This window comes from Hemitrygon akajei, chromosome 19 (genome assembly GCF_048418815.1).
Source record: "Hemitrygon akajei chromosome 19, sHemAka1.3, whole genome shotgun sequence".
Lineage (NCBI taxonomy): Eukaryota > Metazoa > Chordata > Chondrichthyes > Myliobatiformes > Dasyatidae > Hemitrygon > Hemitrygon akajei.
In genome coordinates this window covers 7,884,762-7,907,514 of record NC_133142.1, presented here as the reverse complement: position 1 = coordinate 7,907,514, position 22,753 = coordinate 7,884,762, and the positions used below count along the sequence as shown (strand labels likewise).

The 22,753-nt window shown below is 42.7% G+C and overlaps 1 protein-coding gene across 2 annotated transcripts in view; it reads left to right on the top strand.

The window, feature by feature from the left end:
- The first annotated feature begins 771 nt into the window (after window positions 1–771).
- The window catches only part of copg2 (COPI coat complex subunit gamma 2), a 111,100-nt gene continuing 89,118 nt past the window's right edge, over window positions 772–22,753 (top strand). The window contains exon 1 of one of the 2 annotated variants that reach the window (XM_073072040.1): window positions 772–881. In XM_073072040.1, coding sequence (XP_072928141.1) covers window positions 854–881 — 28 coding nt within the window. In that variant the 5' untranslated portion in view covers window positions 772–853. Of the gene's footprint in view, window positions 882–7,302; window positions 7,475–22,753 lie in introns of those variants that run through there. The other variant, XM_073072039.1, reaches the window with a different exon arrangement.

Below are 22,753 nucleotides of genomic sequence, written 5' to 3'. Positions count from 1 at the left end.
CCGAACTGATTCCACAATCTACAGACTCACTTTCAAGAGATTCTGCAGAAGCTGGAAATCTAAAGTAACGCACTCAAAGTGCTGGAGGAACTAATCAGGTCAGGCAGCATCTAATGAAAGGAATAAACAGTCAGAGCTTCAGGCTGGGACCTTTCATCAGGACTGAAGGGTCTCAATCCAAAATGTTGACTGCTTATTCATCTCCGCAGATGCTGTCTGACTTGCTATATTCTTGCAGCACTTTGTGACTCAATTTTTCAAAGACTCTTCACAACTCAGTATTATTTTTTATTTGCATATTTTTTCTTTTGCTTTTTTCCACATAGGTTGTTTATCACTCTTTGTATATAGTTTCTCATAAATTCTATTGTACTTCTTTACTTTCCTGCAAATGCTTGCAAGAAAATGAATCTCAATGTAATATTAGATAACATGATTAGATAATATAGTGTTAGGTAATATGAGCGTTTGTTAATAATAAATTTTGAACTTTGAATTTTCGTCCATTCCTTTAACTTGATGAGTGACAGGTTGGCCAAATTATCTGATTCTGTGTTGTAACCTCCATTTCTCTTCAGATCTTGTCACAATTTTGGTCATAGTTCTGGAGTGAGTACAATCTGGTGTGAGACTGGGCCCCACCAACTAGATGAGGCAATGCCCTTTTAACAAGATTGCCTCAAGTGTCAGTTTACCATAACTGCTTCCTCCCTCACCTGCATCGCTGAACTGACATTACCACCTAGGGGTCAAAGTGCTGCTGTTTCTGCACACGAAAGCACAGCAACGTCAGCTGCTGGGAAGTTGATCACAGGGAACAAACATACTCCCAAAGTCCTGTCAGACAACAAGAATGTTCTTCATTGATGACCACGACCACGGTAAGTAATCAGCAGTTTGGAACTAAGAATCCTGCAGGCTTGACACATTGCCTTAAATAAGCAGACTTTTAGTTTGCTGATCACCATCTGTTCCTAAATTGTGAACAACAGAGAGATCATCTTCTTTACAGACTCTGGGTACAATGAGCTTAATATTCCATTGAAGTGACAATTAATGAACTAATTCTTGGCAGAGAGTGAGCTGCTGAGTTATCCAAGGAATTACAATGATGAATTTGATATAAATGTATTCAGTCTGTGGAATAATTCCGTTTGTTTCTTTGATTGTTTCAAGAGCACTAATTCTTTCTTAGAGGTGTAAGAGGCGAATTCACAACCAAATCGGACAAGAAAGACCCTAGATCAATTTTCTGTTCCAAACAAGCGAGTTCGGCAAGTTTTAAAAAGTTGTAAGAAGTTTTAATTTTTTTGAATTCTTGAGATACAGCACGGGATAGGCTCTTCTGGCCCCTTCAGCAGTGCCACTCCAGCAACCCTAACAAACACTGGGTGGCATAGGACTGTAGTGCTTAGAACAAAGCTTTATAGTCCAGGCGTCCAGGTTTCAATTCCTGCCAGTGCTGTCTCTAAGGAGTTTGTATGTGATCCCCACAACTGCTTGGGTTTCCTTCCATTGTCCAAAGATGTACTGGTTGGTAGTTTAATTGGCCATTGTAAATTGTCTCGCGATTAGGTGAGGGTTAAATCGGGGGAATTGCTAGGTGTCACGGCTCAAAGGGCCGGAATGTCTCCTCCAGGCTGTACCTTAATCAATCAGTCAATAATTAAATAAATATGCTTTTTTTAAGGATTTAAATCGGGTTAAATCGGGGGGGGGGGTTGCTAGGAGACATGGGTTGAAGGGCCAGAAGGTTCTATTCCACACTGTATCTCAATAAAATAGTAAATTTAACCCCAACCTTAATTACAATGACCATTTAACCCACTGGGTATGCCTTTTGGACTATGGGAGGAAATCTGAGCACTCAAGGAAAACCCAGGCATTCCACGGGGAGGATGTACAGAGACTCCTTACAGAGGATGCTGGGATTGAACTCTGAACCCTGACGGCCTGAACTGTAATAGTGTCACGCTAACCGCTGCGCTACGGGGAAGAATCACACCCAGATACCGCACCACGTACTTGCTGATTGTTCCTGTTTCAATTGGCACAGAAATGGGTATTGGCTTAGGAAGTAATTGGACCCAGATGGTACAAAGCATTGTGGAGTGAGTTAAGTACTTTCTTTTGTAATGTTAAGACAATATGTGCAAAGCACCGAAATAATTCGCTTAATGTACCAGTTTTATAGTTGTCAGGTTCTAAAGGTAAGAAGTTATGCAGACACAGAGTAATCAAACATCATTTTCCGGTGTCAGGTAATTCCAATAATTTTATATGATATTAAAGAACAAAAGTAGGTCACTTAGCTCATTTTAAGCACTTAAAACAGTGTGCAATTCATGCTGTTACATACAGTACTTAAAAACCTGTCTGTATCTCATATTTCCAGTCAACTATCAGGTTGATCACAGGGAACAAACATACTCCCGATGTCCTGTCACCGGTTTCAAACTGCCAGATGGCCATCATGAGGGTCACACTAAGGAAAAGGTGCTTAGCTAAGCAGAGTTAGATTGCTAAATCAGACTTAGGAACGGCTTCTTCCCCTCCACCATCAGATTTCCAAATGTTTTGTGAACTCATGAACATTACCTCATGATTTCTCTTTTACACTGTTTATATATTTAATTTCTGTTGGTATCCTTTAGTAATTTTTTATGTCTTGCAATGTACTGCTGCCACAAAACAAATTTCGTGACATATGTCAGTGATAATAACCCTGATTCTGACCATTGTCCGAACTCGTGTACATTGTCTCTAACTGTAATAAAATCTTGAATTATATATAGATATAAGAACATAAACATAAGAAAGTCTGCAAATGTTGGAAATCCAAAGCAACACACACACAAAGTGCTGGAAGAACTCAGCAGGTCAGGAAATAAACAAATTGTCAATGTCTTGGGTCGAAATCCTTCTACAGGACTGGAAGGGAAGGGAGAATTAACCAGAATAAAAAGTTGGGGGGGGAGAGGGGAAGGAGGATAGCAAGAAGGTGATAGGTAAAGTCAGGTGGGTGGGAAAGATAAAGGGTTGGAGAGGAAGGAATCTGATAGGAGGGAGATTGGACCATAGGAGAAGGGGAAAGAGGACGGGCAACGGGGGAGGTGACAGGAAGGTGAAAAGAGGTAAGAGGCTAGAGTGGGGATTAGAAAGGGGAGGAGGAGGGAATTTTTTTATTGGAAGGAGAAATCAATATTCATGCCTTCAGGTTGGAGGCTACCCAGACAGAATATAAGGTGTTGCTCCTCCACCCTGAGGGTGGCCTCATCTTGGCACAAGAGGAAGGCGTGGACTGACATGTCGGAGCGGGAATGGGAATCGAAATTCAGATGTTCGGCCACCAGGAAGTTCTGCTTTTGGTGGATGGAGTAGAGGTGCTTGATGAAGCAGGTCCCCAATTTGCAGAAGAGGCTGCATCCAGCGCACCAGACACAACAGATTCACAGGTGAAGTGTTGCCTCATCTGGAACATACAACAGGACATTAGTTCAGAGTTCATGAGACCTGCTGTATATTTGCAGTTTTCATGTCAAATCTAAGAACCATAAAAAATTAGCAGTATAGATGAAGGCGCAAAAATGTGTCCCGTTCTGGCTGGACCATGTATTGACTGTCTGCGGACACGATAAGAAGAGGATGGGAACACCAATACCCTTGAACACAAAAGCCTACAAAAATTAGTGGATACGGCCCAGTCCATCACTCATAAAGCTCTCTGCACCATTGATCATATCTACATGGAGCACCTTTTTGGGAAAGCAGCATCTATCATCAAGGATCCCCACCCACCCAGGACATGCTCTCTTCTCACTGCTGCCATCAGGAAGCTGGTACAGGAGCCTCAAGACTCACACCACCAGGTTCAGGAACAGTTATTACCTCTCAACCATCAGGCTCTTGAACCAGAGGGGATAACTTCACACAACTTCACCTGCCCCATCGTTGAAATGTTCCCACAACTAATGGAATCACTTTCAAGGCCTTTACATCTCATGCTCTTGATATTTATTGCTTATTTAGTAATTGTTCTTGTGTTGCCTTTAAGGCATTTGTTTAGTTTATTATATTTTCGCTTTAGTAATTCGTTTGTTATCGTTTTCTAGTTAAAGTTAAGATTGTTTAAAGTAAATTCGTTGTCTGTGATATATCGCGGCATGCGATGACGTCACACCCGGTTTCGCCGCGTCTTGTGGGAAAATACCGGTTTGGAGAAACGGGAAGGAGGGGGCTTATGTGTGCAGGATCAGCGCGAGAAAAGTTTTCTTTCTACGCACTAGAAACATTAGTGAAGCAATGCCTTTTCACCATACGTTAATGTGGAAGAGTAAACGGTTAATCTTACTGGGACCCCCTCATTGATTGGTTTATGCTTGGTGTTTAGTTCAGAGTTCTTTTGCACCTGTGCGAGAACACTACAGTTCTTCTTCTTATTTCTTTCTCTCTTTGTATTTACACAGTTCGTTGCCTTTTGCAATTAACCCACTAACCCATCTGTCTTTGGAGGAAACTAGAGCACCCAGAGGAAATCACATTGTCACAGGGCGAACGTAGAAAACCCTTACCGACAGTGGCGGAACTGAACCCAGGTCACTTTGCTGTAGTAGTGTTAAGAAAAGTTTAAATAGACTGCTCTCTGAGAAACGAATGGCAATATGTGGTAAAATAGGAGATGAATATTGTTAAAGAAAGAAAGTAGATTAAAAGTCTGATAATCTGTTATCCAGGTTTTCAGAAGTCCCAAAGGGGTTAAGGTGGAATGTCTGCTATGGTTGACAAGTCATGCAATGCGTTTGGAATGGAACAATTACTCTGAGGGAATCTAGAGAGAGGGAGAAAATAGAAAGTCAATTTGTCAAAATGTGAAAGACACAATTATCTTTACGACTGGCTACAAGCAGTGTGCTAAAGGAACTCAGCAGGTTGAGAGGTCCCGATGCAGAGCTTTGACCTGAAATGTCAATTGTTCTGGTTAGGCCACATCTGGAGCATTGGATACAGTTCTGGTCACCCAACTATAGGATGGATGGTGAGGCTTTGGAGAGGGTGCAGAAGAGCTTTACAGGGTGCTGCCTGGTTTAGAGGGCGTGTGCTATCAGGAGAGGCTGGATAAACTTGGGTTGTTTTCTCTGGAGTGGTGAAGGCCGAGGAGAGATCTGATGGAGGTTTATAAGATTATGAGAGGCGTAGATAGACTGGACAGAGAGCATCTGTTTCCCAGGGTTGAAATGTCTAATACCAGAAGACGTGCATTGAAGGCGAGAGGGGGTAGGTTCAAAGAGGATGTGAGGGGTAAGTTTTTTACTCAGAGAGTGGTGGATGCCTGGAGTGCACTGCCTGGCATGGTGGTAGATGCAAATACATTAGAGGCATTTAAGAGATGTTTAGATAAGCACAGGAATATGAGGAAGATGGAGAGGTATGGACATTGTGTGGGCAGGAGAGATGAGTGCCTGGGTACTTTAGATTTGCTTTTTAGCTGCTTTGGCACAATATTGTGTGCAAAAGGGCCTGCTCCTGTATTATCCTCTATGTTTTAATTCAATTCCTCCTCACAGATGAGTTTCTCCAGCAGATTGTTGAACCTGGATTCCAGTATCTACAATCTCTTGTGTCTCTAGCTTTCCCAACTCTCTCTGAATTAGCCAGTTCTGTTTTAAGATTGTCCACCTGTACATTAATGCAGATTTTCTCTCTCCACAGACTGCCTGATCTGCTGGGTATTTCTAGCCTTTTTATTTTCTTCTAGGTTTACAGAAACTCTTCTATGTTTCAAAGTTCTAGCATGGTCTTTTTATTTTCTTTGGGTTTTTTTTTTGTTGCTCTCTCATTAATGGCCAAATTTATCCCTTTTCAACTTTTCCTGATACTGAAGATGCTGGAAATCTGGATCAACACACACAATTCCACGGCTGTCCATAAGGAGTTTGTACGTTCTCCCTGTGACCGTGTGGGTTTCCTCCAGGTGCTCCAGTTACTTCCCAGATTCCAAAGAAAGTTAGGGTTAATAATTAATTTGTCACAGGGGTGTAATTAGGCAGCGTGGGCTCGAGCTCATTGGGCCAGAAGGGGCTGTAACCATGCTGTATCAATTAATCAATCAATCAATAAATAAATGCATGAATTAAAACAATTCTGGAGGAGCTCAGCAGGTCAGGCAACACCTGCGGAGGGAAAATCTCTTTGCAGATGCTGCCTGACCTGCTGAGTTCTTCCAGCATTCTGTGCTTGAACTTTTCCTGGTATTAGGTGCAGGGTCTTTGTATTTATTTTATTTCTTACATCCAAGGGAGTAAAATTCTTTATGTTGCGTTTCTGTTGCAATGTACAAGTGATAGGGAAGGGAAATGTGGGAGGATGTTAACTAAATGCTAAGATTGTATACATAATTGTTTTCTATAATGTATGTACAGTCACATCAGTGTGTATTGATAAATCCGATGGCCTGGTGGAAGAAGTTGTCCCGGAGACTGTTGGTTCTGGCTTTAATGCTGAGGTACCATTTGCCGGACGGTAGCGGCTGAACAGTTTGTGGTTGGGGTGGCTGGAGTCTCAGGTGATCTGCCGGACCCCTTTTAATGCTGCTGCTGCTGTAACTATCCTGAATAGTGGGAAGTTCACATCGACAGAAGCACTGGGCTGTCCGCACCACTCTCTGCAGCGCCCTACCATTGAGAGTTCCTGTACCAGGCGATGACACAGCCAGTCAGGATGCTCTCGATGGTGCCCCTGTAGAAAGTACAGAGGAATTGGGGACTCATGCCCAAACTTCTTCAGCCGTTTTCAGTGAAAGAGGCGCGGTTGTACTTTTTCCACCACACAGCCAGCATGTACAGTCTTTCGCAAAAACAATTCCTGTTGAACCCTATGGTATTTTAAAACCTAGCAAACTAGGTACCACACCTGTTCTTGGACTTTGTCTTTATGAATAATTTGTCTTCTACACTCTGGTTGATCTTTCATTGATCCTGTTATAGTTACTGGTCTATAGATTTACTAAGCATGCCCGCAAGAAAATAAATCTCAGGATTGTATATTGTGACATATACGTACTGTACTGATAAATAATTTTACTTTTTGAACTTTTTGCCTCGAAAACTACAAACTCCCCCCCCCCCCCCCCACTGCAGTTGGCGCATGCTCAGAATTAAGACGAGACTGCAGACGAGCCCGGAATTCCAACGCATGCGCCGACTCTGGACCCGGCAGCAACTCGCTCTCGCAATTCGCGAATCCCGTCTCCGTGTGCTCCAAGTGTTAAGCATGCGCAGTGCGAGTGAGCGCGGGATCAGTGACGTGTCGGTGTGGCTGGTTGGCAGGAAGTAAAAGTGCAGTCACCGGAAGACGGAGCTGCGGACTTACGGGGAGTCGGGGGAAATTTCTTGCAGCCGCTCATCTCGGCAGGGAGTTTAACACCCGGGGCTCGGAAAGATGTTGAAGAAGTTTGACAAAAAGGACGAGGAGTCTGGTGAGTTGCGGCTCCGTAGGGAAGGTGGTCGGGATTGGTTGCTATGGCAGCGCCAGGTTAAGGACCATGGCCTGTGGATGAGTGATGAGGGTCCGAGAGGTGATGTAGGGCATCTTGTGCTCTAAAATACCCCGCTGAAGGCCAGTGAGGGTAAAATAATGATGACAGTGCGATCATAGTTGATTTCTGTTTTTGTAGATATTCCTGGATGTCACCTTGCACCTTATTGTCTTCCTGCACCGCACTTTCTCTGTAACAGTAACACTTTATTGTGTATTCTGTTATTGTATTACCTTGTACTACCACAGTGTACTAATGTGATTAAATGTTGGCGTGCAAAACTTTTTTTTCTCATTGTACCTCGGTACTTTGGAATATGTGGCTTAAATTGTCACATGTACCAAGATACAGTGAAAAGCTTGTCTTGCATATTGTTCATACAGATCAAATCATTGCTACAATTCATTGAGATAGTACAAAGTAAAACAATAACAATGCAGAATAAAGTGCATCAGCTGCAGAGAAAGTGCAGTGTAGGCACAGGAAGAGCTTTTTCCCTGAGGCTGTGACCCTGCTGAACCTCACATCACAGCACTAAACAGTGTTGCACCCATATTGTACTGTCTCAGTACTTTTATATTTGTATGCTGTAACACTTACTACTTGCTGTTATTTTGTAAATAACACTATTCATTGCATTTCTGGTTAGATACTAACTGCATTTCATTGGCTTTGTATTTGTACTCGGCACAATGACAATGAAGCTGAATCTAATCTAATAAGGTGAAAAATTATAAGGAGGTAGGTTGTGTGGTCAAGCATCTATATTGTACTGTTGTTTGGACAGAGGTGGTTGGCAGCTTATTGGGAATCTTCTCGGTTGTGCTGATGGGTTATTTTGTTGTGTCACTCAGGCTTGACATCATATTCTCGGTGATAATGACCCAGTTCTCCCTGCAAATGCTCTACACTACATCCAAAGCATCCCAATGACCCTGTGATCTCTGTCTTGGAGGTTGATGTCTGAACATCCTTCAGGAGGGTGAATCCTCGCAGATGGTCAGGCCCCGATGGTGTTACTGGCAGGGTACTGAAAACCTTTGTGACCAGCTGGCTGGAGTGTTCAGGGATGTATTCAATCTCACTCTGCTGTGCTCTGAGGTTCCCACTTGCTTCAAAAGCCAGCAATCATTCCAGTACCCAAGAAGAGTAGGGTAAGCTGCCTCAATATCTCAATAGCACTCACCTTTATGGTAATAAAGTGCTTTGAGAGGTTGGTTATGGCTAGTATTAACACCTGTCTGATTAAGCACTGGGACCCATTGCAGTTCGCCTACCGCTACAACTGCTCCACAGTGGGTGCAATCTCATTGGCTCTCCACTTAGCTTTGAAGTACCTGCACAACAGCAAAACAGACATCAGACTACTCTTCATCAATTCTACAGTACTGTCCAAAAGTCTTAGAAACATACAGCTGCGGTGCTTAAGACTTTTGCACAGAACTGTATTTGTCAATGTGGCACAGTGTATGAGTTTGTAAGTCTGGTGGGAGCAAATGATGTTGTGAATGGGGAGGATGGAACCGCCACGGGAGGGATGTGGGACAGGTGGCAGAGGAAGAGTGCCAGGGGCAGGGGAGAGGGGTGGTGCCAGTGCAGACGCACTTAGCCCTGTGACACCAAGCAAGGTCATTTGATTCCAAGCAACTGATTTATTGACCATTTGATTCCAAACAATTGGTTTATTGATCATTACAGAACGTCACTCCAGTGCTTCCCACTCCCTTTTCCCAACCATGAGTCCCCTCTCCTTGTCCCCTTTCCACTTTCAGTCCACAATAGAGATCCATGTCAGAATCAGGTTTATCATCACTCTGATATGTCATGAGTTTTTTTTTGCAGCAGTGCAGTTCAATGCATAAAATTACTACAGTTCTGTAGAAAAGTCTTGGGCACATACAGTCAGCCCTCCTTATCCACGGGGGATTGGTTCCAATCATTCGGATCTACGGATCATTCGGGAGGCAGAGATAGATAAGAGTTATCGGGAGGTAGTCACACCGAAAAGTCAGGAGGTAGTCAAATGGGTGACAGTCAAGAGAGGCAGAGGGGGCAGACAGAGAGAGCAGAGCACCCCTGTGGCCATTCCCATCAACAATAAGTATACAGTTTTGGATACTGTTGGTGGGGATGACCTACCAGGAACAAGTTGGAGTGGTCCTGTCTCTGGCACTGAGGTTGGACCCTCGACTAGGAAGGGGAGGAGGGAAGAGAAGAGAGCAGTAGTGATAGGGGATTCTATAGTCAGGGGGGCAGATAGGAGATTTTGTGGGGAAGATCGGGAGTCTCGGATGATATGTTGCCTCCCTGGTGCCGGGGTCCGGGACATCTTAAATTGGGTGCAGGTTATCCTAGAGAGGGAGGGCAAGAACCCAGATGTTGTGGTCCATCTAGGGACCAACGACGTGGGTAGGATGAGTGAGGGGGGTCCTGCGTAGTGAGTTCAGGGAGTTGGGTGCAAAGCTGAAGGGCAGGACCTCCAGGGTAACAATCTCAGGATTGCTACCTGTGCCATGTGCGAGTGATTCAAGGAACAGAAGAATTATACAGATTAATACGTGGCTGAGAGGATGGTGCAGGAGGGAGGGCTTCAGGTTTTTAGATAATTGGGCTTTGTTCCAGGGAAGGTGGGATCTGTTCCGACGGGATGGTTTACACCTGAACTGGAGCGGTTCTAACATTCTTGCAGGAAAGTTTGCTAGTGCTTCTCGGGGGGTGGTTTAAACTAAATTTGCAGGGGGCAGGGATCCAGAATGCGAGAGAGGATAGCGAGATGAAGAATAAAGGACAGGTGGGGACTACACGGTTCTGGAATATTAAGTGTGTAGTAGAGAAAGGTGAGGCGGAACAAGTGATAAGGAGGACACATGTACAGAGGGATGGTCTGACGGAACATGGAGTTAAATGTGCAGAAAGAATAAGTAAATTTAGGAAGGACAACAAAATTCAAGGGGCGTATAGCCCGATGGGAGTTCGGGGAGCTGGGTTAAGCACAATAGGCAGCGGTTTAAACAGAGAGAGGAGAAATGGGCTAAAAATTCTATATCTAAATGCACGGTGTCAGAAATAAGGCGGATGAGCTTGAAGCTCAGGTGCGAATGGGTAACTATGATGTTGTTGGGATAACGGAGACATGGCTGCAGGGAGATCAGACCTGGGAAATGAATGTACAAGGGTATACGTGCTATCGTAGGGACAGAAATGTGGGCAGAGGGGGTGGGGTGGCACTGTTGGTGAGGAATGAGATTCAGTCCTTTGCAAGGGGGGATATAGGGTCAGGAGAAGTAGAGTCTGTGTGGATAGAACTGAGGAACAGTAAGGGCAAAAAGACCCTAATGAGTGTTGTCTACAGGCCACCAAACAGTAGTATGGATATTGGGTGCAAGTTGAATAGGGAGTTAACATTGGCATGTGGCAAAGGTAATGTCGCAGTAGTTATGGGGGATTTCAACATGCAGGTGAACTGGGAGAATCAGGTTGGTGCTGGACCCAGGATAGGGAGTTTGTAGAGTGCCTACTGGATGCATTCTTGGAACAGCTTGTACAAGAGCCGACCAGGGACAAGGCTGTTCTGGATTTAGTGTTGTTTAATGAACAGGATTTGATGAGCGATCTTGAAGTAAAGGAGCCATTAGGAGGTAGTGACCATAATATGATGTTTTTATCTGCAATTTGAGAAGGATAAGGGCAGATCAGAGGTTTCAGTGTTGCAGTTGAAGAAAGGAGACTATGGAGCCATGAGAGAGGAGCTGGCCAAAGTTAACTGGACGGATATCCTAGCAGAAAAGACAGTGGAACAGCAATGACCGGTATTCTTGGGAATAATGCACAAGGTGCAAAATCAGTTCATCCCCCAGAGAGGGAAGGATTCATAGGGGGGAAAGGGCCACAGTGGTTGACAAAGGAAGTCAGAGATTGCATAGCATTTTTTTTAAAAAAAAAGGAAGTATGACAAAGCTAAGGTGAGTGGGAGGACAGATGATTGGGAAATTTTTAAGAAACAACAGAACTTAACTAAAAAGGCAATACGGGGAGAAAAAATGAGGTACGAACGCAAGCTAGCAAGGAATATAAAGGAAGATAGCAAAAGCTTTTTTAGGTATGTGAAGAGAAAGAAGATAGTTAAGAACAATGTTGGGCCCTTGAAGAATGAATTGGGTGAAATTGTTATGGGGAACAGAGAAATGGTAGAAGAATTTAATAAGTAGATCTGTCTTCACTAGGGAAGACACAAGCAATCTCCCAGATGTATGGATGGGCCAAGGACATAGGGTAACAGAGGAACTGAAGCAGATTGACATTAGGAAGGAAACAGTGATGAGTAGACTGATGGGACTGAAGGCTGACAATTGCCCAGGTCCAGATGGTCTGCATCCTAGGGTTCTAAAGGAGGTGGCTCTGGAAATTGCGGATGCATTGGTAATCATTTTCCAATGTTCCTTGGGTTCAGGATCAGTTCCTGAGGATTGGAGAATGGCTAATGTTATCCCACTTTAAGAAAGGAGGGAGGGAGAAAACAGAACTATTGTCCTGTCAGCCTAACATCAGTAGTGGGGAAGATGCTAGAGTCCATTATTAAAGATGAAATAGTGGCATATCTAGATAGCAGTGATAGGATTGGGCCGAGCCAGCATGGATTTACCAAGGGCAAATCATGCTTGACTAATCTATTGGAGTTTTTCGAGGATGTAACCAGGAAGTTAGACAAGGGCGATCCAGTGGATGTAGTGTACCTTGATTTTCAGAAGGCATTTGATAAGGTCCCACATAGGAGATTAGTGGGTAAAATCAGAGCTCATGGCATTGGGGGGGAGATATTGACATGGATAGAAAACCGGTTGGCAGATAGAAAGCAAAGGGTAATGGTGAATGGGTGTTTCTTGGAATGGCAGGTGGTGACTAGTGGGGTGCCACAGGGCTTGGTATTGGGACCACAGCTGTTTACGATTTACATCAACGATTTAGATGAAGGCATTGAGAATAACATCAGCAAGTTTGCTGATGATACTAAGCTGGGTGGCAGTGTGACATGTGATGAGGACGTTAGGAGAATTCAGGGTGACTTGGATAGGCTGAGTGATTGGGCAGATACTTGGCAGATGACGTTTGATGTGAGTAAGTGCGAGGTTATCCACTTTGGGAGTAAAAATAGGAAGGCAGATTATTATCTGAACAGTGTAGAGTTAGGTAAGGGAGAAATACAAAGAGATCTAGGAGTCCTTGTTCATCAGTTCACTGAAGGTGAATGAGCAAGTGCAGCAGGCAGTGAAGAAGGCTAATGGAATGTTGGCCTTTATTACAAAGGGAATTGATTACAAGTGCAAGGAAATCCTTTTGCATTTGTACAGGGCCCTGGTGAGACCACACCTGGAGTATTATGTACAGTTTTGGTCTCCAGGGTTAAGGAAGGACATTCTGGCTGTAGAAGAAGTGCAGCGTAGATTCACAAGGTTAATACCTGGGATGTCCGGACTGTCTTACGCAGAGAGGTTAGAGAGACTGGGCTTGTACACGCTGGAATTAAGGAGATTGAGAGGGGATCTGATTGCAACATATAAGATTATTAAGGGATTGGACAAGATAGAGGCAGGAAATATGTTCCAGATGCTGGGAGAGTCCAGTACCAGAGGGCATGGTTTGAGAATAAGGGGTAGGTCATTTAGGACAGAGTTAAGGAAAAACTACTTCTCCCAGAGAGTTGTGGGGGTTTGGAATGCACTGCCTCGGAAGGCAGTGGAGGCCAATTCTCTGGATGCTTTCAAGAAGGAGCTAGATAGGTATCTTATGGATAGGGGAATCAAGGGATATGTGGACAAGGCAGGAACCGGGTATTGATAGTAGATGATCAGTCATGATCTCAGAATGGCGGTGCAGGCTCGAAGGGCCGAATGGTCTACTTCTGCACCTATTGTCTATTTAGAAACTCGTTTACGGCTCCATATTGACAAATGCAGTTCTGTGGTACGCACCCTAACTATATACAGTAGCATGCAAAAGTCTGGGCACCCCTAGTCAAAATTTCTGTTACTGTGAATAAGCGAGCAAAAGATGACTTGATTTCCAAAAGGCATAAAGTTAAAGATGACACATTTCTTTAATATTTTAAGCAAGATTACTTTTTTATTTCCATCTTTTACAGTTTCAAAAAAAGGGCCCGAAGGAAAAGTTTAGGCACCCTGCATAGTCAGTTCTTAGTAACACCCCCTTTGGCAAGTATCGTAGCTTGTAAACGCTTTCTGTAGGCAGCTAAGAGTCTTTCAATTCTAGTTTGGGGGATTTGGGAGATGCAAATTTCAAAGCTTTGTAAATATCCTGACTCCTCAAACCTTGTCCCAACAATCAGCAGCCATGGGCTCCTCTAAGTAGCTGCCGAGCACTCTGAAAATTAAAATAAATGATGCCCACAAAGCAGGAGAAGGCTAATAGGATAGCAAAGCCTTTTCAGCTTGCAGTTTCCTCAGTTCGTAATGTAATTAAGAAATAGCACTTAACAGGAATAGTGGAGGTCAAGTTGAGGTTTGGAAGACCAAGAAAACCTTCCGAGAGAACTGCTTGTAGGATTGCTAGAAAGGCAAATCAAAACCTCCATTTGACTGCAAAAGACCTTCAGGAAGATTTAGCAGACTCGGAGTGGTGGTGCATTGTTTTACTGTGCAGTGACACCTGCACAAATATGGAAGAGTCATCAGAAGAAAACATTTCCTGCATCCTCACACAAAATTCAGCATCAGAAGTTTGCAAAGGAACATCTAAGCAAGCCTGATGCATTTTGGAAACAAGCCCTGTGGACTGATAAAATTAAAATAGAACTTTTTGGCCGCAATGAGCAAAGGTATGTTTGGAGGAAAAAATGGTGCAGAATTTTATGAAAGGAACTCCTTTCCAACTGTTAAGTATGGGGGTGAATCGATTATGCTTTGGGCTTGTGTTGCAGCCAGTGGCACGGGGAACTTTTCACTTGTAGAGGGGAGAATGAATTCAATTAAATACCAGCAAATTCTGGAAGGAAACATCACACGGTCTGTTTATTAAAAAAAATAAAGCTGAAGATGAAAAGAGGATGGCTTCTACAACAGGATAATGATCCTAAACACACCTCAAAATCCACAATGGACTACCTCAAGAGGCGCAAGCTGAAGGTTTTGCCATGGCCCTCACAGTCCCCCAACCTAAGCATCATCGAAAATCTGTGGATAGACCACAGACCACAGTCCCCTGACCTAAACATCATCGAAAATCTGTGGATAGACCTCAAAAGAGCAGTGCATGTAAGACTGCTCAAGAATCTCACAGAACTAGATAGATAGATAGATAGATAGATACTTTATTCATCCCCATGGGGAAATTCAACTTTTTTCCAATGTCCCATACACTTGTTGTAGCAAAACTAATTACATACAATACTTAACTCAGTAAAAAAATATGATATGCATCTAAATCACTATCTCAAAAAGCATTAATAATAGCTTTTAAAAAGTTCTTAAGTCCTGGCGGTTGAATTGTAAAGCCTAATGGCATTGGGGAGTATTGATCTCTTCATCCTGTCTGAGGACTACTGAGGACTAGAAGTCTTTTGCAAGGAAGAATGGGCGAAAATCCCCCAAACTAGAATTGAAAGACTCTTAGCTGCCTACAGAAAGCTTTTACAAGCTACAATACTTGCCAAAGGGGGTGATACTAAGTACTGACCATGCAGGGTGCCTAAACTTTTCCTTCGGGCCCTTTTTGAAACTATAAAAGATGGAAATAAAAAAGTAATCTTGCTTAAAATATTAAAGAAATGTGTCATCTTTAACTTTATGCCTTTTGGAAATCAGGTAATCTTTTACTCGCTTAGCTATTCACAATAACAGAAATTTTGACCGGGGTGCCCAAACTTGCATATGGTGGAGATCACTCTGACTGGTTGTATTATGGCCTGATTCAGTCAACTCCATCAAAGGCACAATCCTTCCTACCATCAAGAGCATCTTTCGGATGTGGTGCCTCAAGAAGGTGATGTGCATCACTGAAGTCCCACAACATCTGTGACATGCCCTCTTCTCATTACTACAATAGGGAAGAGGTACAGAAACCTGAAGACTTGTATTCAAAGATTTAGGAACAGTGTCTTCTCCTCTGCTATTAGATTGGTGAACAGTCCATGAACCATGAAAACAATCACATTAATTTTTTTTACTATTTATTTTGCAAGTTATCATAATTTTTGTTTTGCGACAGCAGTACAATGCAAGACATCAAATTTTGCGCCATGTCAGTGGTAATAAACCTGATTCTAATTTTTTTTTGCAGTTTTGTAATCTATGGATTTTTTTGTCTTTACACTTTACAGAAGACAAATTTCATGTCATATGTCAGTGATAATAAATCTAACTGTAACGATTCATTAGCTGATAATGACCCAAGTTTGTCTTCCTGAGCCCACTTTAAAATCTGTATCCTTCTGAATTAAAAAGAAAAATCCCTTCACCCTTTCATTCTTGCAAAATACTGTGCTGGTGATTTTAATGATTTTTCCTTCTCTTTGTAGTTGCAGTCTTAAAAGTCCATACCTGTCCTACCTGTACAACTCTTATTAAATCCTTACAGTTAGGTTTGGGATCCTATCTCAATACTTAAATATCTTTGATCAGTATTATCAGTGACATTCTTTGCCTAATCCATGAGACTATTAGAAAGGTAATCTATGTCTCTAAAGTATGATAGCATATGCACAACGCTTTACAGTACCAGTGACCTGGATTCCATTCCCTCCGCTGTCTTCAAGGAGTTTGTACATTCTCCCTGTGACAGTATGGGTTTCCTCCCACAGTCCAAAGACATACTGGTTGATAGGTTAATTGGTCATTGTAAATTGTCCTGTGATTAGGCTAGGATTAAATTGTGGGATTGCTTTGTGGTGCATCTTAAAAAGCCTATTCTATGCTGTACTGTATCTCAATAAATAATGTACTAGGAACGTTAAGTGAGATGGTATCAGCAGAGAGAGGAAACAAGTTAAGGTTTCAGGTAGATTACCTATTATCGGAACTATCCGCGTTCTTCTCAACTATACACCCGACTGCACATTGTCTTCCAATGTTTGCTTATGCTTTTACCCATTTGGGTGAAATCCTCTTGTATAGTTCCAATAATTACATTTGGTAGCAGTCAGTCACCACCAATAGCTTCTCTCTTCACAAGTGCAACAGCATCTCTGTTCTTTTGCAGGAGTCTCTCCTTGTCCTATTCCTGTCTCTGATCTACGTGTAAATTACAGTGACATAATGCAAAAATACACTAACACTCAGCTTTATTACAGTGTCACCTCATGAAAGTCAGTTTAACATTCTGTGGAAACAGTCAAAATGTGATATTTTAGAGTTAACTTTCAACGCATTAGAGAATTAGTAGATGGTTTGAATGGCAAAATATATAGCTTTAAGCTGTAGTTTGATAGTTCTATTTCAAAATTTAATATTGTGTGACACAGTCTGCTTTTTCCATGATATGTAGATTTTTGTTAAAACTTAGCAATTGATTTTGAACATTTTCAAGTTCACTAGGAAACAAGCTCCCATTTATACATTTTTGATCAAAGTATATTCATAGTGCACTTTAGCACTTTTGAAGTGCATTTACTTCTGTAATGCTGGAAATGTTTTAGCTTATTTTTGCATAAAGACCCCTAGTAACAAGATGACCCTTGTCTTAAAACAATTTAGGGAATCAAACTTCATTCTTATCAAATTTACAAATCACTGGGATATAGAATAAAAATTTGCTGTTGTAGAATATGTGCATCACATTTTATTTTATTGTCTGCATGTATTTCTTGGTACAAGTGTAGATAATGAGTTTACATGATTGAAAACTTTTCTGGGAATGGAAAACGTACCAGCGGGGGGGGGGGGTCTCCTGCAAATGATCAGATAATCTGTGCTGGGTTTATGGTTGAGGGAAAATTGCTGGCCTGCACACTGGGTAAACTACCGTGATTTACTTAAGAAATGCCCAGGGATCTTTAACACCCATCTGGCAGGATAAATAAGATACAGTTATACAGCATGGTATCAAGCCCTTCTCAAACACTGATTTTACACTAATTCCATTGTTTAACACAGCCCACCAGAGATTACATACCAGAGGCAATTTATTGTATCCAATTAACCTACCTCAATAAGCTTGATGCTCTCCTTCCTCTAGAATGTACTTAATTATATGCTCTATTTCTTAGAGAGTGACTTGTATACGGATATGAGAGTGTTTTTCTGTTTCACTTTTGCAAGTAGGACATAAGCACAGTTTTTAAAAAATAGTGCCGGCAACTGGTCAGTTTATTTAGCCAGAGGGTGGGGAATCTGTGGAATTCATTGCCACAGTCAGCTGTGGAGGGCAAGTCATTGGTTTTATTTAAAGTGGAGGTTGATAGCTTCTTGATTAAGAAAGACATCAAAGATTACATGGAGTAGACAGGAAAATGGGGTTGAGAGGATGATGGAATGGCGGAGCAAACTTGCTGGGCCAAATGGCCTAAAACTGCTCCTACATTTTATAATCCAGTATAATCCAGGTATCAGGTGGGTGACTTTTAATTTGGTCCAGTAGTATAATATTTTCAGCTAGTGTCAGATCTTTTTGTGTCAACTTGGCAAGGGTCGGTGTTCTTTGAATCAGTGTCTGTCACCATAAGTGGATAACATAACACAAGCACATGCAACTGACTATCTAAACACTTTGCAACACACAAAATGCTGGAAGAACTCAACAGGCCAAGCAGCATCTATGGAAAAGAGTATTGTCAACATTTTGGGCTGAAACTCTTTGGCAGGACTGGAGGAAAAAATGCTGAGGAGTAGATTTAAAAGGTTGGGGGAGGGAGAGAGAAACACAGTAGTAGGTGAAAACTGAAGTGGGAGGGATGAAGTAAAGAGCTTGTAAGTTGATAGGTGAAAGAGACAGAAGGCCATGGAAGAAAGAAAAAGAGGGGTGGCGCAGCAGATGGAGTGGATAGGTGGGCAAGGAGATGAGGTGAGTGAGGGGAAAAAGGGGATGGGAAATGGTAGAGAGGGAGGAATGGGGGGCATTACTGGAAGATTGGGCAATCAATGTTCATGCTGTCAGGTTGGAGGCTACCCAAATGGAACATAAGGTGTTGCTCCTTCAACCTGGGTGTGGCCTCATCACGACAGTGGAGGAGATCATGGATAGACATATTGGAATGGGAAGTGGAATTAAAATCTGTCCACTTTAAGCACAGTCTAGTGTCTCCAAGTGCACACAAATAATGCTAGTTAGAAACTATGTCCCAATTAAATGACATAGCATCTCAAATAAATGAAGGGAATCCTGGCTATTTTCTCGATGTTTTTGTTTTTTTTCAGAATTGTCCAAAATAAGTCGCTGTCCTTATTAATTGATGGCCCGATTAATCAGAATCTACTGTATTTAAAGCAGAGATTGACAAGTTCTTGGAGATGGGATCTATGGGCATTTAGAGCATCATGGTCTGATCAGGGACAGTCAGCATGACTTTGTGAAGGGCAGATCGTATCTAACAAGCCTGTTAGAGTTCTTTGAGGAGGTGACCAGGCATATAGATGAGGGTAATGCATTGGATGTGATCTACATGGATTTTAGTAAGGCATTTGATAAGGTTCCACGTGGTAGACTTATTCAGAAGGTCAGAAGGCATGGGTTCCAGGGAAGTTTGGCCAGGTGAATTCAGAATTGGCTTGCCTGCAGAAAGCAGAGAGTCGTGGTGGAGGGAGTACATTCGGATTGGAGGGTTGTGACTAGTGGTGTCCCACAAGGATTGGTTCTGGGTCCTTTACTTTTCGTGATTTTTATTAATGACCTGGATGTGGGGGTAGAAGGGTGGGTTGGCAATTTTGCAGACAACACAAAGGTTGGTGGTGTTGTGGATAGTGTAGAGGATTGTCAAAGATTGCAGAGAGACATTGGTAGGATGCAGGACTGGGCTGAGAAGTGGCAGATAGAGTTCAATCCGGAGAAGTGTGAGGTGGTACACTTTGGAAGGACAAACTCCAAGGCAAAGTAAATGGCAGTATACTTGGTAGTGTGGAGGAGCAGAGGGATCTGGGGCTATATATCCACAGATCCCTGAAAGTTGCCTCATAGGTTGGAAGGATAGTTAAGAAAGCTTATGGGGTGTTAGCTTTCATAAGTCAAGGGATAGTTCAGGAGTCGCGAGGTAATGATGCAGCTCTATAAAACTCTGGTTAGGCCACACTTGGAGTACTGTGTCCAGTTCTGGTCACCTCACTACAGGAAAGATGTGGAAGCATTGGAAAGGGTACAGAGGACATTTACCAGGATGCTGCCTGGTTTAGAGAGTATGCATTATGATCAGAGATTAAGGGAGCTAGGACTTTACTCTTTGGAGAGGAGGAGGATGAAAGGGGACATGATAGAGGTATACAAGGTATTAAGAGGAATAGATAGAGTGTACAGCCATCGCCTCTTCCCCAGGGCACCACTGCTGAATACAAGAGGACATGGCTTTAAAGTAATGGGTGGGGAAGTTCAAGGGGGGATATTAGAGGAAGGTTTTTTACTCAGAGAGTGATTGGTGCGTGGAATGCACTGCCTGAGTCAGTGGTGGAGGCAGATACACTAGTAAAATTTAAGAGGCTATTAGACAGGTTTATGGAGGAATTTAAGGTGGGGGTGGGTTATATGGGAGGCAGAGTTTAATGGTTGGCACAATATTGTGGACCGAAGGGCCTATACTGTGCTGTACTGTTCTACTAAGTTCTTGATTAAGAAGGACATCAAAGATTCTAGGGGAAAAAGGCAGGTGATGACCTGAGAGGGAAAATAAATCAGCCATGATAGAATGGTGGAGATGACTCAATAGGTCAAAGGCCTGATCCTACCCCTATGTCTTGTGATTGGAGAGGGATCAGCTTTCCACAAGTTGGACAATTCAAAGTTCAAGCCGTCAGGTTGTGGATCCAGGAGGAGTTTGAGGTGCTGTTTCTTCTAGCTTGTGTTTTGCCATGCCCTGGTGCGGAGGAGATTGAGGATAGACGTGTTGGAGTGGGAAAGGGAAGGGGAGTTAAAATAGCCAGCAACTGTAGATGTTTGAAGTCCAAACTACTGATTTCTGTGTCTCCTGCTCTGTGTCCTTCTGATCTACCATCCTGCAGCTATCAGTTTTGGTTTTGTTTCAGTCACTAACTGGGAGTGTAATTTGGCTTGCAGGTAGCGGGGTGGAGACGCATCTTTACCAAAGGAGGTGTAAGGTTATTCTTTCCTCCACTGGGCAAGGTGTTTCACCTGCTTAGTGCCTCCTCCACCCCCGACCCCCCAGCATCAATCAGGGTCACTTGAAGCCATGGGAACAGGTGGTGGATGGTCGTATGAGTAGCTGGTGCATATCACAAGTCCTGGTTATGTGACAGTTTCTGAAGAGTATTAATAATGGCTAGGGTCACCCGTTTTGTAAAGACACTGCCAGAGAAGGCAATGGCAAATCACTTATATAGAAAAATTTGCCAAGAACAATCGTGGTCATGGAACAACAGTGATCTCCCCTACCATATGACATGGCATTAATGATGTTCAGTGTGCTTTGTTTCTTATGTGTTTTGTCCTGTGTAAATTCATGCAGATTAAATTTTGGTTAAGCCCAAAAATTAGAAAGTAACAACGACTCTTGTCTGTTCCCTAAAGGCATCTCATTTCTTGGGGCGTGATTGGCATGGCAGAATCCAATGTTGCCAATATAATCAGATCTGTTGGTTCATAATATAGATGGCATAATTTATGCAAATTGTTTCTATGCTTGGACACTGTTCATCTTTGCTCACTGTAAATATTTAGGGAATATTATGCCAGACAAAACTCCAAATAGATTTTGGTTTATAAGTGTGTAAGTACATATGTGTGTGTGTGTGTGTGTGTGTATGTGTATATATATATATATATATATATATATATATATATAATATTTGTGTGTGTGTGTCTGGGCCTCTGTTCATTGGAATTCAGAAGAATGAGGCTTATCGAATATTGAAAGACCTCAGTAGAGTAGATGATGGAGAGGATGTTTCCTTTGGTGGGAGAGTCTGAGAGCAGAGGACACAGCCTCTGAATAGCATGGCATCCTTTTAGAACGGAGATGAGGAGGAATTTCTTTAGCTAGAGAGTGGTGAATCTGTGGAATTTGTTGCCACAGGTGGCAGTAGAGGCTATATCATTGGGTATATTTAAGGCAGAGTTTGATAGATTCTTCATTAGTCGGCATGAAGGGGTATGGTAAGAAGACAGGAGATTGGGGCGGAGAGTGAAATGGATCAGCCATAATGAAATGGTGGAGAAGACTCAGTGGACCAAATGATCTAATTCTGCTCTTGTATCTTATGGTCTTATAATGTCCCAATGTGCTTTAAAGGAAATTACAGGGCAAAATGTGACATCAAGCTTCACACAGTTGACCATTGGGTCCCCTTCCAGGGAAGATGGGACCTGTACAGAAGGGATGGTTTGTACCTGAACTATAGGGGGACTAGTATTCTTGCAGGAAAGTTTGCTAGTGCTGCACAGGGTGGGGTGGGGGGAGGGAGGGTGAGATTTAAACTATAGTTGGGGGGGGTTTGGAATCAGAGTGCCAGACCAGATGGTGAGGTGGTTATGCCTACGTACAAGAGTCAGAAGTTGAAAGGTTGAGAATGGTAGGATTCATGCTCTGAGTTACTGTATGTATATTTCAGTGCAAGAAATTTTGTAGGAAAGGGCATGGATCAACAGGTGGAATTATGACATTATACTATTAATGAGACTTGGTTGCAAAGGGGCAGGACTGGTGGCTCAGTGTTCCAGGGTTCTGTTGCTTTAGACATGAAAGAGCGGGAGGGATTAAAGGGGGTGGATGGCATTACTGGTTGGAGAAAATGTCATGGCAGTGCCCAGGCTGGAGAACTCGCCTACTGAAGATGTATGGGTGGATCTGAGGAATTAGAAAAGGATGACTACGTTCGTGGGACTATATTGTATATCACCCAACAGTCAGCAGGATTTAGAGCAAATTTGTAGAGAGATCACAGACTTTTGAATGGAAACATAAAGTTGCGATTGTATGTGATTTTAATTTACCAGTTTGGGACTCCCGTACTGTAAAAGGGCTGGACAGGAAAAAGTTTGTCGAATATGTTCAAGAAAGTTTCCTTAATCAGTATGTAGAGGTCCCAGCTAGAGAGTGCATAGCTTTCCTAT